Consider the following 18,397-nt stretch of genomic DNA (forward strand, 5'->3'; position numbering starts at 1 on the left):
AGGGAGGGAAGGAAGGAAGGATAGACAGATAGATAAGTGAACTAATAAATAATTCTCTCCTCTTCCAGCAGTTTGAAAAGCAATTACAGCAATGGCTTTCAAATAATAGAGAGAAACTGTGTAGACCTAAAGTTAATGCTGTATTGAAAAATATATATAATCCTGGTCATTTTCACCAGTTGAGCCCTTCCTGTGCTTCATGGGGAGATAGATGAGTGATACTAAGCCCCTGTGAAACAACTGGGACGTCCTTAAAAAGAAACTGGGTGCTTTCTCCTGTTACAGATTAACTTCCCAGCAAATTGCAACATGCCTGCCGCAGCTGGGGGTGGATGAAGAATCCTGTTTTTAAAAGCCCTCAGAGACCTTGAATTTAATTAAGTGAGCATCTTGCTCCATTCCCCAAGGAAGCAAAGCAAACCACTCTGTTTCTGAACTTCTAAGGACCCGGAGCCTTTTTCGTTTGATTTGGTAGGAAGCTGAGTGAGTTGTACCCCACAGGAGCATGTGAAAGAAGCACCACCCGCCCTCAAACCTCACCTCCAGCTGAGAATTCTTTCCACTGAGGCCCCCATGCCAACACCGCGAGTAGCTTTTACCAGACACAACTACGTTCTACAGGGTGAATTTCCATTAGGAGGGAGGAGGGAGAGAAACACAATTGTCTAAAAAAAATTAAAAGCAGCAGAGCTTGGCCTATCCCCAGTAAGCTGTAGAAAGAGGCCCCAAACTTCCTGATCCCCAGCTGCAAGCTCAGGCCTGTTTCCGGGCCCACAGAAAGTTTACCACCCCCAGGGACAGAGCAAGGCTTCGGGCCAGATGACGAGGCCCCATCTCTCCTGCACCTTTCTGGATGACACCAGGCTATGTGGAAGCAAAAGGAAATTTTTGTAGTCATTTTTCAGACTTTCTTCTTGCCCTTCCTCCCTCCTTCTCCTCTTGACCACAGCTGCCTGGTAGACTCAAAAGAATCCTACTCAGCTTCTCAAGTTGTTATGATGAAAAAGAAGGGTCCTTTTCCAGTAGCTTGCCTTTCCCCCACCTCTCCCACCACCAGAGTAAAGATGAAAAGCCCTCAGTGAATTGCCCAACCTGCAAAAGGGACTCAGCTCCAGGTTGACCAGTTGTCCATGTCTCCCCAGGCAGGTTTCAATGAGTAAAGAAAAAGGGACTATTTTATGCACAGGCTACAGTGGGACTCGGGGTTCAGCGTGCCCATGGAAAAACACTCTGCATGCAACAGGGCACTTCGGTGGTTAGCAGCATGGCTTCAGAAGCCACAGAGCTGTGATTCAATTCTAGGTTCTGCCCCTTCCTAGGTGTCCGTACTTAGGCAAGTTACTTAACCTCATGGCACCTCAATGTCCTCATCTACACACTGGGGTGATTGTGAAGGTTAAATTAAACCATCCATATAAACTTCTCGGCTTAATGCCTGGAACATAGAAAAGGCTCCATAGGATTTCTTTTCACTCCTGTTCTACAGAAATAAACCCACCCTTCCCAGTTGATCCTGTAATCTCAAATTCCCGATCCTGTCTTTCAATGTGTTGTGGCATCATTATTTGCAAACATGTCCATGAGATTTCAAATTAAAAGTTTTTTGAGTCGAATTAAAAACAAAACACGTGCAGAAAAAAAAGAGAAAGGCTGACAGACATGTTAGTAAACAGGAAAATATTTTTCAAGGCTGGATACAGATAGCTCAGATGCCAAAGGGTTCAAATTGACAGGCTTTTGATATGAAGAGACACATGAATATTAGCAGAGGGATATTTCTTCTAGGAATTAAAAAAAAACAGAGAACATGTATCCCTCCTCCTTCCACCCCACCAGGGCTCATTGCTCCATTTATGAGATAATCAAGACCTTGTTGCCTTCCATTTACATGATCACAGCCTGATTCTGATTGTTCCCATAATTCATTAGCAATTCTCTAAGTTAAAATATTAAATTATTCATACAAACGGTGTGGAATGAGCCAAATGCATAACCTTCCTGTCAGCGATGTTGCTATTCAAAAAAAAAAAGAAAAGAGGCAGAAAGAGAAAACAAACCCAAGATCCACACACCCCATTCCATGTTATGACCACATTGTTCAGGAAAGTGAAGCAGGTGAGAGGCACTGGGCAGCCACAACTCAAGAGCAGACTTCATGGAGCTAGAACAGTCTGACTTCAGGTTTGTCCATTTAGAAGTTGTACATAAGTCTTAGGATGTCTGCAGACTTCGCTTGTCCTTTCTACTGCAGAGCTGGGGCCATAGATTCCTCCCAGCCTTAGCGTCCCCACAACTCCAAGGAGCAAAGGATGCTGAAGGTAACTTCTGAAGCCTGAATCCCAAGGAGGGGGGCTTCTCAGACCCTCCCTGTATTCAGAGATTATCAGGACTTGGATTGTCTCAAGTTACCTAGGCCAAGGGCAGTTCCAGGAATGAAGTTAGGGTCCAGCTCTAGATAACAGAATCTCAGCTCTTTGGCTCTGGAGTTCCATCCTTCAGTGAGCTGTCTTTGCCATCTGTTGCCTCGGTAGCACTCTCCAGATTTGGCCCTTCTCCTGCAGGTTGTTCTCTGGGCTTCTGGGACTCACCCACCACCTTGGTGGTCTTGCTAGAGTGGCACCCCATCTCCGTTGGACATAGAGGTCCGACCGGCCTTGGACGTTCGTGGAAGGAGGAGCTGGGCAAGTTGATCCTTGTCTCCCAGAGTTAAATAATTCTCCCTCAGAGCATTGTTGAAAAGAGGGCTGGTGCAGTTTCTATGACCACCGAGAAAATGCCAAATCCAATTTGCATAATGAGGCCCCTGGGTGGGGTGGGCAGGGCCTGCAGATCAGCCCTTCCTGCTACCCAGGCTAGTTCCAAAGACCCAGGCCATTCATTCCACTGGAAGAATTACCTTGGGTTTAACCTTTAACTTCTTTACAGAATACTCACTGCTCCCCCTCCCCCAACACACACACACATGGTTACCTGTAAACACCTCCTGCATCTTCTCATACAAAGAAAGCCCTGTTACTGCAGCAACTAGCTGTGGCCTCCCTCCACGTACCAGGGTCACATTCAGTTCAGGGACCCACAGACCCCCTGCATGGAGACCTTACAATACCCTAGAATGCCAGCTCCACGCAGGGCTTAAGAATAGGGACTCCTAAAACCGTGGACTCCAGGGGTTACCCAAACAGAGAAATAGTAAAAGTAACAGGCAGAGAGTAATTTTGAGCTTAGAGCAGTGGACACTCATTAACTATCTGATTTGATCCTCCCAACAACCCCATGACCTGGGAATGTTTTATTACCTCATCCTCATTAAACAGATAAAGGACCACGAGGCACAGAGAGATGGCGTAATTTATCTGAACTAGTTCCTCCCAGCCAGCAAATAGCAAGAGTTGAGATTCCAACTCAATGTCATTTGTCTTCCACCTTCTCTGCAGCTCTGCTAACCTCACTGTTTGTAGAGACTGGAGCAGGCCATCTTCACAGGTCATCATGGATGTTATCAGTAGGTAGACCTGTGATTGCTCTTTTAATCTAGGCACATAGGTAAAGGTTTTCAAAGCTGTGAATGCCCTCTGATGTGAATGTTTCTCGCATGCTGTGGAACTGGAGTTAAAACTCCAGCATTTTATATTTGACCCCTATTTTCATTTCTGCCCACCTAGATTTCCTTTTCCTATCTCTACTAGAAACCTGCTTTTTGTGACCCATCTCCTAAGGAAGCTGCAGGGAAATCAAGCAAGTCTGCGGAGTGGTTTTCCAGAGAAGCGCAACACTTGCCTCCATTCTTCCCAGCTCCCCCCTGTATACATGCAGCAATCAAAGGTGTCATGGGCTCTGAGCCACTTATGGAGGGCAGGTACATGCCAGCTGCCATCGCAACTTGACACAAGTCCTCTCATTTATTCCTCACCATGCCGCAGTCCTATGAGGAAGTATTGTTAATCCCACTTCAGAGCTGAAATAATTGAGTTTTAGAGCAGTTAGTTCAGTTGTCTGAGATCATGCCATTAATAAGCAGCAAGCTCAGGAAGCAAACCCATATACAACGCACCCAAAGCCTGTGGTCCCCACCCCCAGCACCCTCCCCCATGCCTCCTGCCCTACCAAGTACCCCTTTCCCCCCCTTCTCCCTGGTCCTGGGCACTCATGATCTGCAGGAATGTAGTAAAACTCCCCTATAAATCATCTTTCTTCGAATGAGCTTCTTTCTAACTGGGCCTGGCAGGGTGACAGTTAGGAAGATAGTATGATGCTGTCCATTACCTCTCCCATATAAACCCCAAAGAACAGCCAGTACGGAGGTGACTAGATGGAGGATGGAGGTTCCATCTGCCTTCTAATTAAGAGGCCCTAATTGAGGCAGATTCTCATTTGGCTGTTGGGCTGCTGGGTGTGAAGCCTCCTAGTTAATCATTTTGAGCTCAAGTCAGTCCAAGAGACAGGAAGCAAATCCCCCCAGGAGCCAGGTGAGAAATCCTCAGACTGGGCCATTCTGAGATGGTGGTGGTGGTGGGAATAGATGGAGGGAGAGCGATTACCAAAGCCGCCACCCAAGAGGTCAGGAATGGGCCCTTTGCTGAGTGAGCCTGGTGAGAAGCCTCGCCTCTCTGCCTCAACCCCAGCACCACCTCCTGCCCCAGGACCGGTTACATAATTTGTGAAGCCCGGTGCAAAATACGAGTGGGAGATGCTTGTTCAAAAATTGTGAAGAATTTCACAACAGTAAGAGCACAGGGTCCATGAAGCTGGCCTTGCCCACACCTAAAGTCAATTCGCCCGGTGTGCTGGTTTGAAAGGAAGCATGCCCCCTAAGAAAAGCCATGTTTTAATATAAATCCCATTTCTTAAAGGTAGAATAATCCTTATTCAATACTGTATATATGAAACTGTAATGAGATCATCTCCCTGGTTGATGTGATTTAGTCAAGAATGGTTGTTAAACTGGATTAGGGGACGACATGTCTCCACCCATTTGGGTGGATCTTGATTGGTTTATTGGAGTCCTATAAAAGAGGAAATATTTTGGAGAATGAGAGACTCAGAGAGGGCATTTGGAGAATGCTGCAGCACCACGAAGCAGAGAGTCCACCAGACCTTTGGAGATGAAGAAGGAAAACGCCTCCCGGGGAGCTTCATGAAACAGGAAGCCAGGAGACAAAGCTAGCAGATGACACCGTATTCGCCATGTGCCCTTCCAGCTGAGAGAGAAGCCCTGACTGTGTTCACCATGTGCCTTCTCACTTGAGAGAGAAACCCTGAACTTCATTGGCCTTCTTGAACCAAGGTATCTTTTCCCTGAATGCCTTTGATTGGACATTTCTATAGACTTGTTTTAATTGGGACATTTTCTCAGCCTTAGAACTGTAAACTAGCAACTCATTAAATTCCCCTTTTAAAAAGCCATTCCGTTTCTGGTATATTGCATTCCGGCAGCTAGCAAACTAGAACACCCGGAAATGGATCAGCCTCTGCTGGGGACTGTTACTTGCAGAGTCCACTGGCTAGGCTGGGCTCAGAGGACACTGCTCTTGGGATAGAAGGAGGCCAAAAAGAAAACACAAAAAGAGAAATGGGGTATGGACAACTCAAGGACAGATGGGCCCTGAGTAGGACACATTCAAAATATTCTCAGCTTTAAACTGCTTCCTTAGATAGTATTAGCTACAAAAATAACATAAACATAAGCACAAATAAAAACTGACTGGCAAAAATAACTGCCAATACCTCATGGTGGTGAGGACGCAAAGCAACTGGGACTCTTACATGTTGCTGGTAGGAATGCACAATGGTACAGCAACTCCGGAAAAGTCTGGCAATTTCTTATGAGGTTAAACACACACCTACCATATGACCCAGAAGTCTACCCCTGTCTGTTTACCCAGGGAAAATAAAAACACATGTTCACACAAAACCTGTATTCAAATCTTCAGAGTGACTCTAACCACAACCAGAAACTGGAAACAACCCAAATGCAAATGGATAAACAATAGCATATCTACACAGTGGGATACGACTCAGTCAATAGAAATGAGCGAACTATTGCTACATGCAGAGAACGTGGATGAAACTCACAGGCATTATGCTGAGTTAAAGCCACCAATCCTTTAAGGTTACGCACTGTTTATAATCCCATTTATGTGACATTCTCAAAAAAAATGACTGTAACGTGGAGGACAGGGCAGTGGAGGCAGGCATGACGCCAAGTTATAGGTTGAGGAAGTTTTGGGGGTGATGGAACGTTCTGTATCCTATTGTGGCAGAAGTAATACAAATCTATATGTGTGTTAAAAAAATTCATAGAACTGTACACCAGAATTAAAAAGTCAAATTTACTGTACATTAATTTAAGAAAATTAAAGAAAAAATCACACAAACAAAAAAAAAAATCAAATAAAAGCTGTCAGTAGCCTAGGGGCTTTCTTGTCAGCTGGTCCTCGTTCTCGAAGCCGTTTCAAATCTTTTCTGCTTCTTACTCAAATCAGTAAGCTAATTAATTAATTAATTAAAATAATGTAAAGTAAACAAACAAAAAACACCTGCTCCTAATTTCACCCACAGCTGTTTATTAAGCCATATGGTACGAAGTGTTTATAGGATGTCAAGAGTGTGAGATTAAGAGCCTGACCATTATTTGGCCCAGAACTGGAGGGAGACAGGGAAGAGAGGACCACCTTACAGCAAAAGAGCTGGGTCAGGGGACTGATCATTCCTTGAGTTGGAGGACTTCTCTCTCCTCCCTCCCTCTGGTTTCTCCCAGGTCCCACTGGGAATAGAGAACAGGGGAGAAATCCTAGAGGGAGCCACATTAAAGCTGGACCTAGAAAGATGAACAGAGTATTAGCTAGTAGAGGAGGGAAAGACATTGTGGCCAAAATGAAGAAATGAAAACACACCCTAGCAGTTTAACTCATCACTCATTTATGGAAAGGCAGCGACATTGTTGTGGTTAGAAGCATCGGTTTCAGCATGAAAGGAACCTGGGGTGAATACCAGCCCTACATTGTACTAGCTGTATGGCCTTCAGCAAGTTGCTTAACCACTCTGACTCTCGATTTACTCATCTGTGAGATGCAACTAATAATAACCTTTCTTGGGACCTTGGAGAAGAGTCAATGAGACAGCATTTCTGCCACCCCATCACATCTGGCAGGGTTGGTAGGTCTAATCTATGACTGCAAAGTGCCCAGTCTCACTCCTGCCCCCTCTTACTCTCAAAAATGTTCCCGTCATGCTGCCATTCAGTCCACAGGGCCAACTTCACAGCACCAAATGTCCTCCCCAGGATGGACACCCAACCCTTTCTGCCTGGTCTCCAGCATCCCTGTCTCCTTCTTTCTCTTCTTCTGCCAGGGTCCAAACACCATCCTGCCCATGGCCCTTGTACCCCCATCTCTAGCTCCATCCACGATGGACAATAGAGGATCCTCACCCTCTTCAAAGAAGCATCATTCTAGTAGATAAATAAGCCCTTTCCTAGTAAAACAGTTCATGTCTCATGACATAACTTTATGACTGTATTTTAAAAACAGAAGGAAATAAACCAAATTCTCCCTTTGAAGGAAAGGATGGGAAAGAACAAGAGGCATAAAAAAAGGGAACCCTTCACCCGTCCTGTCCCACATGTAAAGCAGTGTTCGGCACATAGTAGTCGTGCTGGTTTGAAAGGATGTATGTCCCCTAGAAAAGCCATGTTTTAATCTAAATCCCATTTTGTAAAGGCAGAATAATCCCTATTCAATACTGTATGCTTGAAACTGCAATTAGATCATCTCCCTGGAGATGTGATTTAATCAAAAGTGGTTGTTAAACTGGATTAGGTAGAGGTGTGTCTCCACCCATTTGGGTGGGTCTTGATTAGTTTCTGAAGTCCTATAAAAGAGGAAACATTTTGGAGAATGAAGGAGATTCGGAGAGAGCAGAGAATGCTGCAGCACCACGATGCAGAGAGTCCACGAGCCAGCAACCTTTGGAGATGAAGAAGGAAAATGCCTCCCGGGGAGTTTCATGAAACAGGAAGCCAGAAGAGAAAGCTAGCAGATGATGCCTCCTTAACCATGTGCCCTTCCAGCTGAGAGAAAAGCCCTGACTGTGTTCACCACGTGCCTTCTCACTTGAGAGAGAAACCCTGAATTTCATCGGCCTTCTTGATTCAAGGTTTCTTTCCCTGGATGCCTTTGATTGGACATTTCTATAGACTTGCTTTAATTGGGACATTTTCTCAGCCTCAGAACTGTAAACTAGCAACTTATTAAATTCCCCTTTTTAAAAGCCATTCTGTTTCTGGTATATTGCATTCCGGCAACTAGCAAACTAGAACAGTAGCTGTTTAATAAACAGTAGTGAATTGTGAATGTGATTAATTCCAATGAATGGTATGCTTGGGAATAGCTGAAATAGGGAAGTTTATGTTGTTTATGTTATGAAGTTTATGTTTATGTTTATGTTTTAATGTTTCCACCATTAAAAACAACAACAAAAGACACAATTCAATACAATACATGATCCCGGCCTAGATCTCATAATGGAGGAGAAAAGGCCCAAAAGGACTTTACTGGGAGATATGAACATTTGGAATATAGACTAAACGCTTTATGTCAATGTTAAAATTCTTGAACTTTACTTAAGATGATTATATAAGTGAATATCTTTATTCTAAGGAAATGTCCACGCAAGCATTACGTGCTCAATGGAACATGATGTATACAATCTACTTTGGAATGTTCAGAAAATAGACAAATAGATGGACTGATAGCGTGATATAGCAAACGTGGGAAAAATATTGAACTTAATGGATCTGGCTATGGGGGGGGATTTTGTTGGGTTTCTCTGTATGGGTTTTGTATTATTTTTGCAACTGTCCTGGAAGCTTGAAATTATCTCAAAATAGCAAATTTAAGAAAAACAAACAAATAAGCAGGAGACAGGTGCTCTAGGGCATGTGATCTAAAGGCAGGCAATCAGATTGAAGTCCTGGTCATACTACTGGCTAACTTTCACCTAGGACAAGTTTCTTCAACACCATGAGTCTCAGTTTCCTTGTCTATTACATGGGAAAAAATAAAAATAGTGACTGTTTCTCATAAGACCATTGTGAGGATTACACGAAACAGTCAACCTAAGATTCCTAGTGCTTAATTCACTATAAATATAGACCACTGCTCTTGTGTTGATGTTACTACCACACTGTGCTGTGTCCTTCAATGAGACCATAGCCTAAGGGGAAGACAGCCCAGATAACCCTGCAGCTTCTAAAACACTGTGATCAGTGGAATGAGAGAAGAAAAAAGAAAAAAAAATGCTAGGTGAACTCAGAGGAGAAAGACAGTAGGAAGCCCTTAACCTCATAAGTGATACCAGATGTCAGAATCCCCGAGGTTATAATCTAGAACTTTGCCCGGACATGCTTTGGCGTGCAGTGGGGAAGAGGGGAGCTATTGCAAGGACTGGGGCAAGGACCATCTGGAAGTGACTCAGAGGCACTTTAAAGTGAACGAACAGAAAGTGTGCCTGCCAGCTGGGACTTGCAGTGGGCTGTCAGCGCTGCCTGACGGGTTCACCTCTGCCAGGGCACCAGCCTGCGGTGAGTAGGCTGGGGCTGGGCCCTGTTAGTGACACTCTTGCCCTTTGCCCTTCCAGGCACTGCCCACAGGCAACACCTCCTCCTCCTCCTCTTCTGTCCTTGATGTTCACTTTGACCAGATTACACGAGGACAGAGAGGCCAGGGATTAAGTATTTGGTGCACTAGAATGGAGACTGGAGGGGAGTGGGCCAGGGGGCAGATTTGTTCCAGGTCTCCCTTTTGTAAGGCACCTCAATTTTCAACTGGTGACATTATCCCCAAATACCATCACAGCCCGGAGTAAAAGAAAACATTCCCCATATAATTTTAGAAGACATGTAACCATCATCAGGCCACTCTGCCTTCAGCGCCCTATAAATTGAGATTTGCTTTACAAATCCTATACTTATCCCGTGAAGAGCTTGATTACACTGCATGACATTCGTGTGTGTGTCAAAGTATTCATTGTTACATTACATGTCAGCTCCACAAGCTCCACAAGGGCAGAGGGGTTGCTGTATTTTGTTCTTTGTTCTGTCCTGTTTGTAGAAAAGTACCTGGTGCGTAGTAGGTACTCAGTTAACAATTGTTGACTGAAGAAGTAAACAAAATGTAAGCACTTTAAATAGCCCGAGACTTTTATAACCCTGGTTTTGCATGTCTTTGTTAAAAAAAAATACTGGGAGCCTCAGGAGTGACTGAGGGTTCCCCACAGCCCTGAGAAAGCCTGACAGTAGAACATGGTCATAAAGTGCTACCCAATCTTAGTGATCAGGTAATGGGTTCTCAGCCTAGGGCAGTTCCCCCTCACCACAGAAGACAGCACAGAAGAGGGGGTAATTTTGGTTGCTGCAATGACTAAGGGTGACTACTGGCATTTAGTACCAAGGAGTCAAGGATGCTAAATTTCCTACAGGGTCAGGACAGCCCCATTCCCAGGGAAATACCACTGGCACCCCATTCAGGTGCTACCTACCCAGACAGCCAACTCTTGGGGACACGGGGCTTGACACAGACAGACCTGTAATAAAGTGCGGCCGAAGTGAGTGGTGTGAACAGGATACAAGGTAAGGGGAGGGGGAGTAGGGGTGACAAGAGGAAAGGGTGTGGATGGGAGCAGGCCTCCATGGGCTTGAGAGAAACCCAGTCCTTCATCTTTTGATGTTTCCAGTATATTTACAAGCGAGACCACGCCAAATCGGAGTGTATTTAAAGCTGTGGTATGAAAGAAAAGATCCCTGAGACTTGCCAGGAAAATCCCAGGACGGATCTCAGTAGCCAGAGTATGGTCGTGCCTCCGTGCTCCCTAGCGAAAGTTCAGCAAGTTCAGGCTTCTGTGCCCCGATTTGCGCCCGGGGCTCCTGGCGTGGTGGAAAACCGCCCACGTGGGAAGCCTGCGCTGCATTTCCGCCCCCACCAAGCGCCTGCCGCTAGGCCGGGTCCCCCGCGGCCGCCTCGCGCCCACTAGGTGGCGCCTGCGTCCTAATGGGAGCCTCGCAGGCGCAGGCCAAGGCGGTGGCGGAGCCCAGCGCCTGCTCCAACCTGAGGCCCAGGATCCCGGGGGCTGGAGGGCAGAGCCGGCAGCCAAGGTAGGATTCCCGAGCCATGGGCGTTTCCTGCGAACCTCTGAGCTGGGGGTGGGCAGCGTGGCAGCCGCCGAGCCCCGCTTGCGGTCTGTAGCGAGAGAACCAGAGCAGTCGGAGCAGCCACGCGTGGTGTTGCCTGAGGCGACCCGGAGACCCGCGGTCTCGGAGCCGGGCCTAGGGGCAGGGCAGACACCAGCGAGGCTCGCACACAGACATCCGCCACTGGCCCGTGCCTCCGGAAAGCGTGCCCACATCGCCACTCAGCCAGTCCTTAAAGGAGAAAGGAGTTTACTGTGGCCCAAAGCGACTTCAGGGTTGGAGCTGAGTGCTGGTAAGAGCCAACGCACATCTTCTCCAACTTGGCTGCTCAGTGGGATCACTTGGGGAGCATGAAAAAAATGCCTCTGCCTCAGAGAGTCAGAGGTAATTGGTCTGCGTTGGCCCCTGAGCATCCAGATATTTTAAAGTTCCTGCGGAGATTTCACCTTGCAGCCAAGTTTGAGGACCCCTCATCTAAAAGGTTGGAGGAAAGGTGGGGGGTTTGTTACAGCCCTGAATGCCAATTCTCTCCCTCCCCATCCCCCCTTAAATGTACCTTTTTAGTGGGAAATACTCTGCTTCTGAGCTGTCAAACCCAAGATCACAAACCAAATCCCCCCATTAGGGCCGGTTCTGAAAGTTTAAACTTGCAAGTGAGTGAGGAAGGGAAAGACACAAATCTGAGAGAAGACTCCTGCGACTTCACCCTGATCTCAGAGAAGTTCAGCTGGCGGGAAGAGCTGCCCTCAACTCTGTCCTGAACGGAGCTGAGATGGCCCAGACAGAGCCCTTACAAACCAATAAAAATCACCCCTTATATTTATATAGCAGCAAAGTGGTTACCAGAGTGGGTTTGGAGTCCCCAGAGCCACCCCTTCCTTATGTGTGACCCTCGACCACTCACCTAAACAACCTCAGCCTCAATTTCCTGATCTGTAAAACTGATATGATAGTATTAAATTCTTGGGTTGCCATGGAAATTACTAGCAATCAAAGCTAATGTTTATTAAGGGTTCCCCCTCTGTACCAGGTGCTATGGTTAGTGCTTTCTGTGCATGGCCACAGTGACCCCTAACCATAACTCAGGAGCTGGGACTATAATCACCCCGTGTTCTAGTTTGCTAGCTGCTGGAATGCAATACACCAGAAACGGAATGGCTTTTAAAAAGGGGAATTTGATGAGTTGCTAGTTTACAGATCTAAGGCTGAGAAAATGTCCCAATTAAAACAAGTCTATAGAAATGTCCAATCAAAGGCATCCAGGGAAAGATACCTTGGTTCAAGAGGGCCGATGAAGTTCAGGGTTTCTCTCTCAAGTGAGACGGCACATGGCAAACACAGTCAGGACTTCTCTCTCAGCTGGAAGGACACATGGCGAAGGAGGCATCATCTGCTAGCTTTGTCTCCTGGCTTCCTGTTTCATGAAGCTCCCCAGGAGGCATTTTCCTTCTTCATCTCCAAAGGTCGCTGGCTGGTGGACTCTCTGCATCGTGGTGCTGCAGCATTCTCTGCTCTCTCTGAATCTCTCTCTCCAAAATGTTTCTTCTTTTATAGAGCTTCAGAAACTAATCAAGACCCACTCAAATGGGTGGAGACATGTCATCCCCTAATCCAGTTTAACAACAACCATTCTTGACTAAATCACATCAACCAGGGAGATGATCTCATTACAGTTTCAAACATACAGTATTGAATAGAGATTATTCTACCTTTAAGAAATGGGATTTATATCAAAACATGACTTTTCTTAGGGGGCATACTTCCTTTCAAACCAGCACACCCCGTTTGATAGAAGAGGAAGCTGAGGCTCAGAGAGGCTAAAGAACTTGCTCGGTGTTATAAAATTAAGAAGGAGTGGACCCCTTGTTTGAAGTCAGGTGATCTGACACCAGAGCCCACATGCAAAGTACAATATTCTGCTGTTCCTGAGAACAGAGAGAAAAAGCACTTAGCACAGGGCAGGCATGTGGTGCATGCTCCATCAACGCTAGCAATCACTGCTTTGAGCAAAGTGTTTTCGTGGAATTGGCTCTTCGTTCATTCAAGAAAAATACTGATTATTGGAGTTCTCTGTGTGGATTTTGTGTTATTTTTGCAAGTTCTGTAAGTTTGGAATGATTTTAAAATACAATATTAAAATCTTTATTATCGAACACTTACTCAGGTGGCAGTTCTCCAAAGGCTAGAGATAAAATGATAAGGCTAGAGCAATCCAGCCCTCAGGGAGCTCATGCTACGGAAAGAGTAATTACAGGTTATCATGCATGTGCGATGGGAGAATTGAGCACAGAGATGCGAGAGAGGGGTACGGTTGGCACCTGCCTTGGACTGGGGGGTCAGAAAAGCTGAGAAGCAGCCAGGCAGCAGGTGCAGTGAGGAAATGAGTGTTTCAGGTGGAAAGGGCAGTGTTTGCAGAGGCCTCGAGGTAGCCAAGGGTGTTGCAAGGTCAGAGAGGTCAAGGAGAGCCGATGTGCAGGGATCCTGGTGGGCAAGGGGAGAAGAGGTGCAGTAAGATGCTAGAGAGAGAGGCTGGGACCAGATGGCATTGTGCTTGGTGGACAGCTCTCATTTCATCTGATTATAGGATTGTGTCCCCATTTTGACAGGGGAGGAAGTCGGTGCCCCTAGAAATTAAATGACTTGCCCAAAGTTGTACTGCTACTAAGCAGCAAAGGCCACCCCTATCTCAATCCTGTGTTGTGCCTGAATTTGAGTAACTGAGTCAGAGATCTCAGGACACGGCCCTGGGCTGGGGCTAGTGGGGGGCGGGGGTGGAGGGTTGAGTTTGCAGAAGAATCAAGTGATGGCAACAGCCATCAAATTTGGATGAAATTACCCAGAACAGTGGGCAGAATGTGGAGACCAAAACATCTCACGGTCCTTTTAAAAGTAAAAGTATGCCTGGCATGGAGACATGCATGAATACCTTAGTGAGAGAGTCCTAGATACCTGCTGTCTTCATTTCCTAGGGCTGTGGAGGAAAGTACCATAAACTTGATGGCTTGACACAATAGAAATGTACTGCCTCTCGGTTCTGGAGGCCGGGGGCCTGAAGGTGCTCCCTCTGAAGGCTCCGGGGAGGACTCTGTTCCGTGCCTCCTCCTGGCTTCTCATATTTGCTGGCAATCCTTGGGCTTCAATCTCTGCCTCAGTTGTTGCATGGCATTCTCCCCCTGTGTCCAAATTTCTTCTTCTTATCAGGACTCCAATCATATTGGATTAAGACCCACCATTTTTCAGTTTGGTTTCCTCTTCACTAATAATATCTTCAAAGACCAGGGATTGCAACTTAAGCATGTCTTTTGGGGAACCCAACAACTGCATGCGGCTGAAGGAGAAGTGAGGGTGGTCACAGAGATGTTAGAAAAGGGACATCTGAAGGTCTGAGACACCTGCCCCCTGCATACTAGATCCTGTGCTGGGCCTCCCAGCCACAGGGCAGCCAGGCCTCCATCTACCTCTTGTCCCTGTTGCATCCTCATCAGGAGCAGAGGTCAGCGAACTTTCTCTGTAAAGGGCCAGTTGGTAAACATTTTGGGCTCTGTGGACCCTACAGTCTCTGTTGCAACTACTGAACTCTGCCATCAAAGCAGGAAAGCAGCCATAGATGATATGTAAATGAATGAGTACAGTTGTTTCAATAAAACTATTTATAGACATGTATTTCACATAATTTTTGTGTCATAAAATATTCTTTTGATTCTTTTCAACCATTTAAAAAATGTAAAAACCATTCTTAGCTCATAGGCCAGGCACAACGTATGCAGTGACCCGAACCCTAATCTAGAATCATGGGCCCAAAGCTTCAGAAGGATGTTTAATGCCCATCTGATTGAATCCTCCCTGACCCACGACTCTCCATTGAACATCCTCAGCCATCCCTTGACTGTCCCAGTGTCTCACCAGGTGACTCATCCTATTATCAGAAGTTTAAACTGGGCCATAGTTTGGGTTTCTCCAAAAGCAGATTATGAGACAAGGATTTGGGAGCCAGGAATTTATTTGGGAGGTGACCCCAGAAAATCCAGCGAGAGAGAAAAGAGAGCCGGGGAAGGGAGCAAGGTGAGACAAGGGTGTCTTGATGAGTAAGTTTCTACAGGGGCATCGGAAGCTCAGACTCTCCGGGGACCTTTAGACAATGAGGGCACACCTCAGAAGCACCCCACCAGTGGGCATGGATGCTGGAGTATCTATCCCCAATTCCTACCACTCATTGGTTGAAGGTTGCTTCTGAGCCCTTCCCTCCCTGGCACTTATGCCCTGTCCTGGGCTCTGCATACCGTGTAGCCAGAAAATGGGCAGAAAGAAGTGAGAGCCACCAGGGCCTCTGGAAAGTGGCTGCAGGTGACCTGCCAGGTGGACTAAGGAGCCAACGGTGGGGCCCTGGCAGCATCTGCTACAAAGTGTTCCTGACTTAAGAGGGCTCCTCACGCTGCTGGGGCCTCGGGAGGTGACTTGTTGTCGTGTGGAGACATGGCGCTAAAGATTGTTAAGTCTCAAAACAGGGAACTTAGTCATTGTTTTAAACCCACTCTTTGATGGTGCTCTGCTGACCTCCCCAGCGCCCTCCTGCCGTGCCCTGCCTGGTGGTGCTCCAGACACACTGGCCCTTCTGTCCTTTGATCTTCCTGAAACTCTTTCTCCTGACGGCAATCAGCAAAACGAGTCTCAGTGAAGTATTAGAATGTTTTTGTAACAGTTGCTCCTCTCCCTTTTCATTGAAAAGAGAACTGGGCTCAAGTACAGGACAGTTTACCAGGGAATGGTTGCTAGATACAATTTAATGACATTGTTTTATGTTTTCACCTGTACATGGCAAGAGTTACTACTGGTTTTGCATTTGCAATAGTAGTATAAAGTTTCCTCTCAAATGTTTATCAATAAGGTGTCTATTTAAAGAAAAATATTAAGTAGATAATGGTATAGGTGGCATGAGAATATAATAAAACATAACAATAGCCACTGCTTACTGAGCACTTATTATGTGCTCAATATTCTATATTCTCAGCACTTTACATATATAACTCAATCCTCACCACAATTATATGGGTTAAGTGCTCTTTGGGGTAGGCACTATTATTAGTAAGTGACAGAACCGAAATACAAACTCAGTTTCTGTGTTTGTCCGTGTTTCTGCTCTTAATCGCTGGGTTATGTTGCTTCTCACAAATTTGACAAAATAAAAAAAAAAGGGCCAGTGCTAGTCAAACACTTGAAGTAAGAGGAAAACTGTCTTAAAAGGTTCCTCTTTTTTATCTCGCTGTAATGTGTCTCCCTGTGTCTTCCACCCCCTTGGTTGCGGTTTTGACTCTGGAGCCCCCGAGAACAAATCTGTCCCCTGTTCACCACCACCGCCCTTCAGATCTTTGATAACAGGGAACCTGGTCCTCCTGAATCTTCTCTGCTCTCAATTCAACCTTGCCGGTTCCTTCTGCTTGTTTTCTCACACATGTTCTTGGCATCTCCTCCCAAGCCCAGGGCCTCCTTCTTCCTTATTCTTTTTCATTCAGCCCAAATTTATAGTTATTTTTGTTGCTATAGCACTTTTATTTTTTCAGGTCTCCCACAGCTCCTTCTGGGCTCAGGGTGGCTGACTGTGGTTGGGGTAACTGACGTGGCAAAGGACAGCTAGAAGGTGATGACAGAGAGAGAGGCAGAATGGTGGCGAGGGGGGCGCGACACTGTGTGTGTGATTAACCCCACTCGGCTGTGCACCGGGCAGTGTGGTTGAGATGGAAAAGTTTATGTTGTGTACTTGTTCCCACAATTGAGAAAAAAAAAAAAGCATTATTGGGATCTATGAAACGCTGGAATTTAAACTGGACGCTTTTTATCAGTGTTAAATTTCTTGCGCTTGGTCATTTGTGTACTTAAGTACATAACTGTTATGTAAGCAAATATCCTTGTTCTTAGGAAATGCCCATAGAAGTATTATATGTTTTAAAGGAAAATGATGTATACAATGTACTCTCAAGTGTTCATAAGATAGACAGATAGATGTTCTGATAGATATGTAGATAGATAGGTTGATAAAATGATACGGCAGAAGTGGTGAAATGTTAAAACTGTTGGATCCGGCCTGGCTATCAGGGGTGGGGGGCTATGTTGCAGTACTCTGTATGGGTTTGTTTTTTTTTCCGATCTAAATTTATTTTAACATTTGTTCCCCCTATTATTCATTTTTATTCCATGTGTTTTACTCGTCTGTTGATAAGATAAATAAAAGGAGCATCAGACACAAGGTTTTCACAATTACACAGTCACATTGTGAAAGCTGTATCATTATACAATCATCTTCAATAAACATGGCTACTGGAACACAGCTCTACATTTTCAGGCACTTCCCTCCAGCCTCTCCATTACATCTTGAATAACAAGGTGATATCTACTTAATGCGTAAGAATAACCTCCAGGATGACCTCTCTTGACTCTGTTTGGAATCTCTCAGCCATTAACACTTTATTTTGTCTCATTTCACTCTTCCCCCTTTTGGTTGAGAAGGTTTTCTCAATCCCTTGATGCTGAGTCTCAGCTCATTCTAGAATTCTGGGAGTCATGTCCCACGTAGACAGGGGACAGGGGGAGGATGGTGAGTTTGCTTGTTGTGTTGGCTGGAGAGAGAGGCCACATCTGAGCAACAAAAGAGGTTCTCTTGGAGGTGACTCTTAGGCCTAATATTAAGTAGGCTTGACCTATCCTTTGTGGGTTAAGTTTCATATGAACAAATATGAACAAATCCCAAGGCTGGGGGCTCAGCCTGTAGCTTTGGCTGCCTGCACTGCTTGTGAGAATATCAAGAATTCAACTAGGGGAAGTTGAATTTTCACCCTTTCTCACCATTCCTTGAAGGGGACTTTGCAAATACTTTTTTATTCACTGTTCAAATCACTCTGGGATTTATCGGGGCATCACTCTGGACAAACCCACAAAATCTCATGTCCTTCTGTATGGGTTTTGTATTATTTTTGCAATTATCTTGTAAGCTTGAAATTATTTCAAAATAAAAAATTTTAGGGAACAACAACAACAAAAAAAAAAAAATAGAGGGAGGCAGGCTGGTACTCAAGGAGAACCTCTCCAGACCAGCATAATGAGGGCCTGGTGACCCTCAATCTTTGCAGGCTGCAGATGGAGCTTAAGGGCACTTGGAGTTACTCGGGCCGAAATGGATGGCCTAGCCAAATCCACAGGCGACTGCTGAGGACGCCAGAC

At 45.7% G+C, this 18,397-nt stretch overlaps 2 protein-coding genes across 2 annotated transcripts in view; one reads left to right on the top strand and one right to left on the bottom strand.

The window, feature by feature from the left end:
* Positions 1-1,666: 1,666 nt before the first annotated feature.
* Positions 1,667-3,101, bottom strand: CHD9NB (CHD9 neighbor). Its single transcript, XM_077133635.1, has one exon. It carries the CDS (start codon positions 2,623-2,625, stop codon positions 2,467-2,469), a length of 159 nt encoding a protein of 52 aa, XP_076989750.1. The 5' UTR covers positions 2,626-3,101; the 3' UTR covers positions 1,667-2,466.
* Positions 3,102-11,043: 7,942 nt separating this feature from the next.
* Positions 11,044-18,397, top strand: part of CHD9 (chromodomain helicase DNA binding protein 9) — a 298,663-nt gene continuing 291,309 nt past the window's right edge. The window contains exon 1 of the mRNA XM_077132437.1: positions 11,044-11,149. The gene's annotated coding sequence lies outside the window, so the exon portion shown is untranslated. The remainder of the gene's footprint in view (positions 11,150-18,397) is intronic.

The sequence above is a fragment of the Tamandua tetradactyla genome, chromosome 16 (assembly GCF_023851605.1).
Source record: "Tamandua tetradactyla isolate mTamTet1 chromosome 16, mTamTet1.pri, whole genome shotgun sequence".
NCBI lineage: Eukaryota > Metazoa > Chordata > Mammalia > Pilosa > Myrmecophagidae > Tamandua > Tamandua tetradactyla.

Bases quoted from the DNA above. Each gene is read 5' to 3' on its own strand.
- CHD9NB (XM_077133635.1), bottom strand. From the start codon at position 2,625: ATGGGGTGCCACTCTAGCAAGACCACCAAGGTGGTGGGTGAGTCCCAG.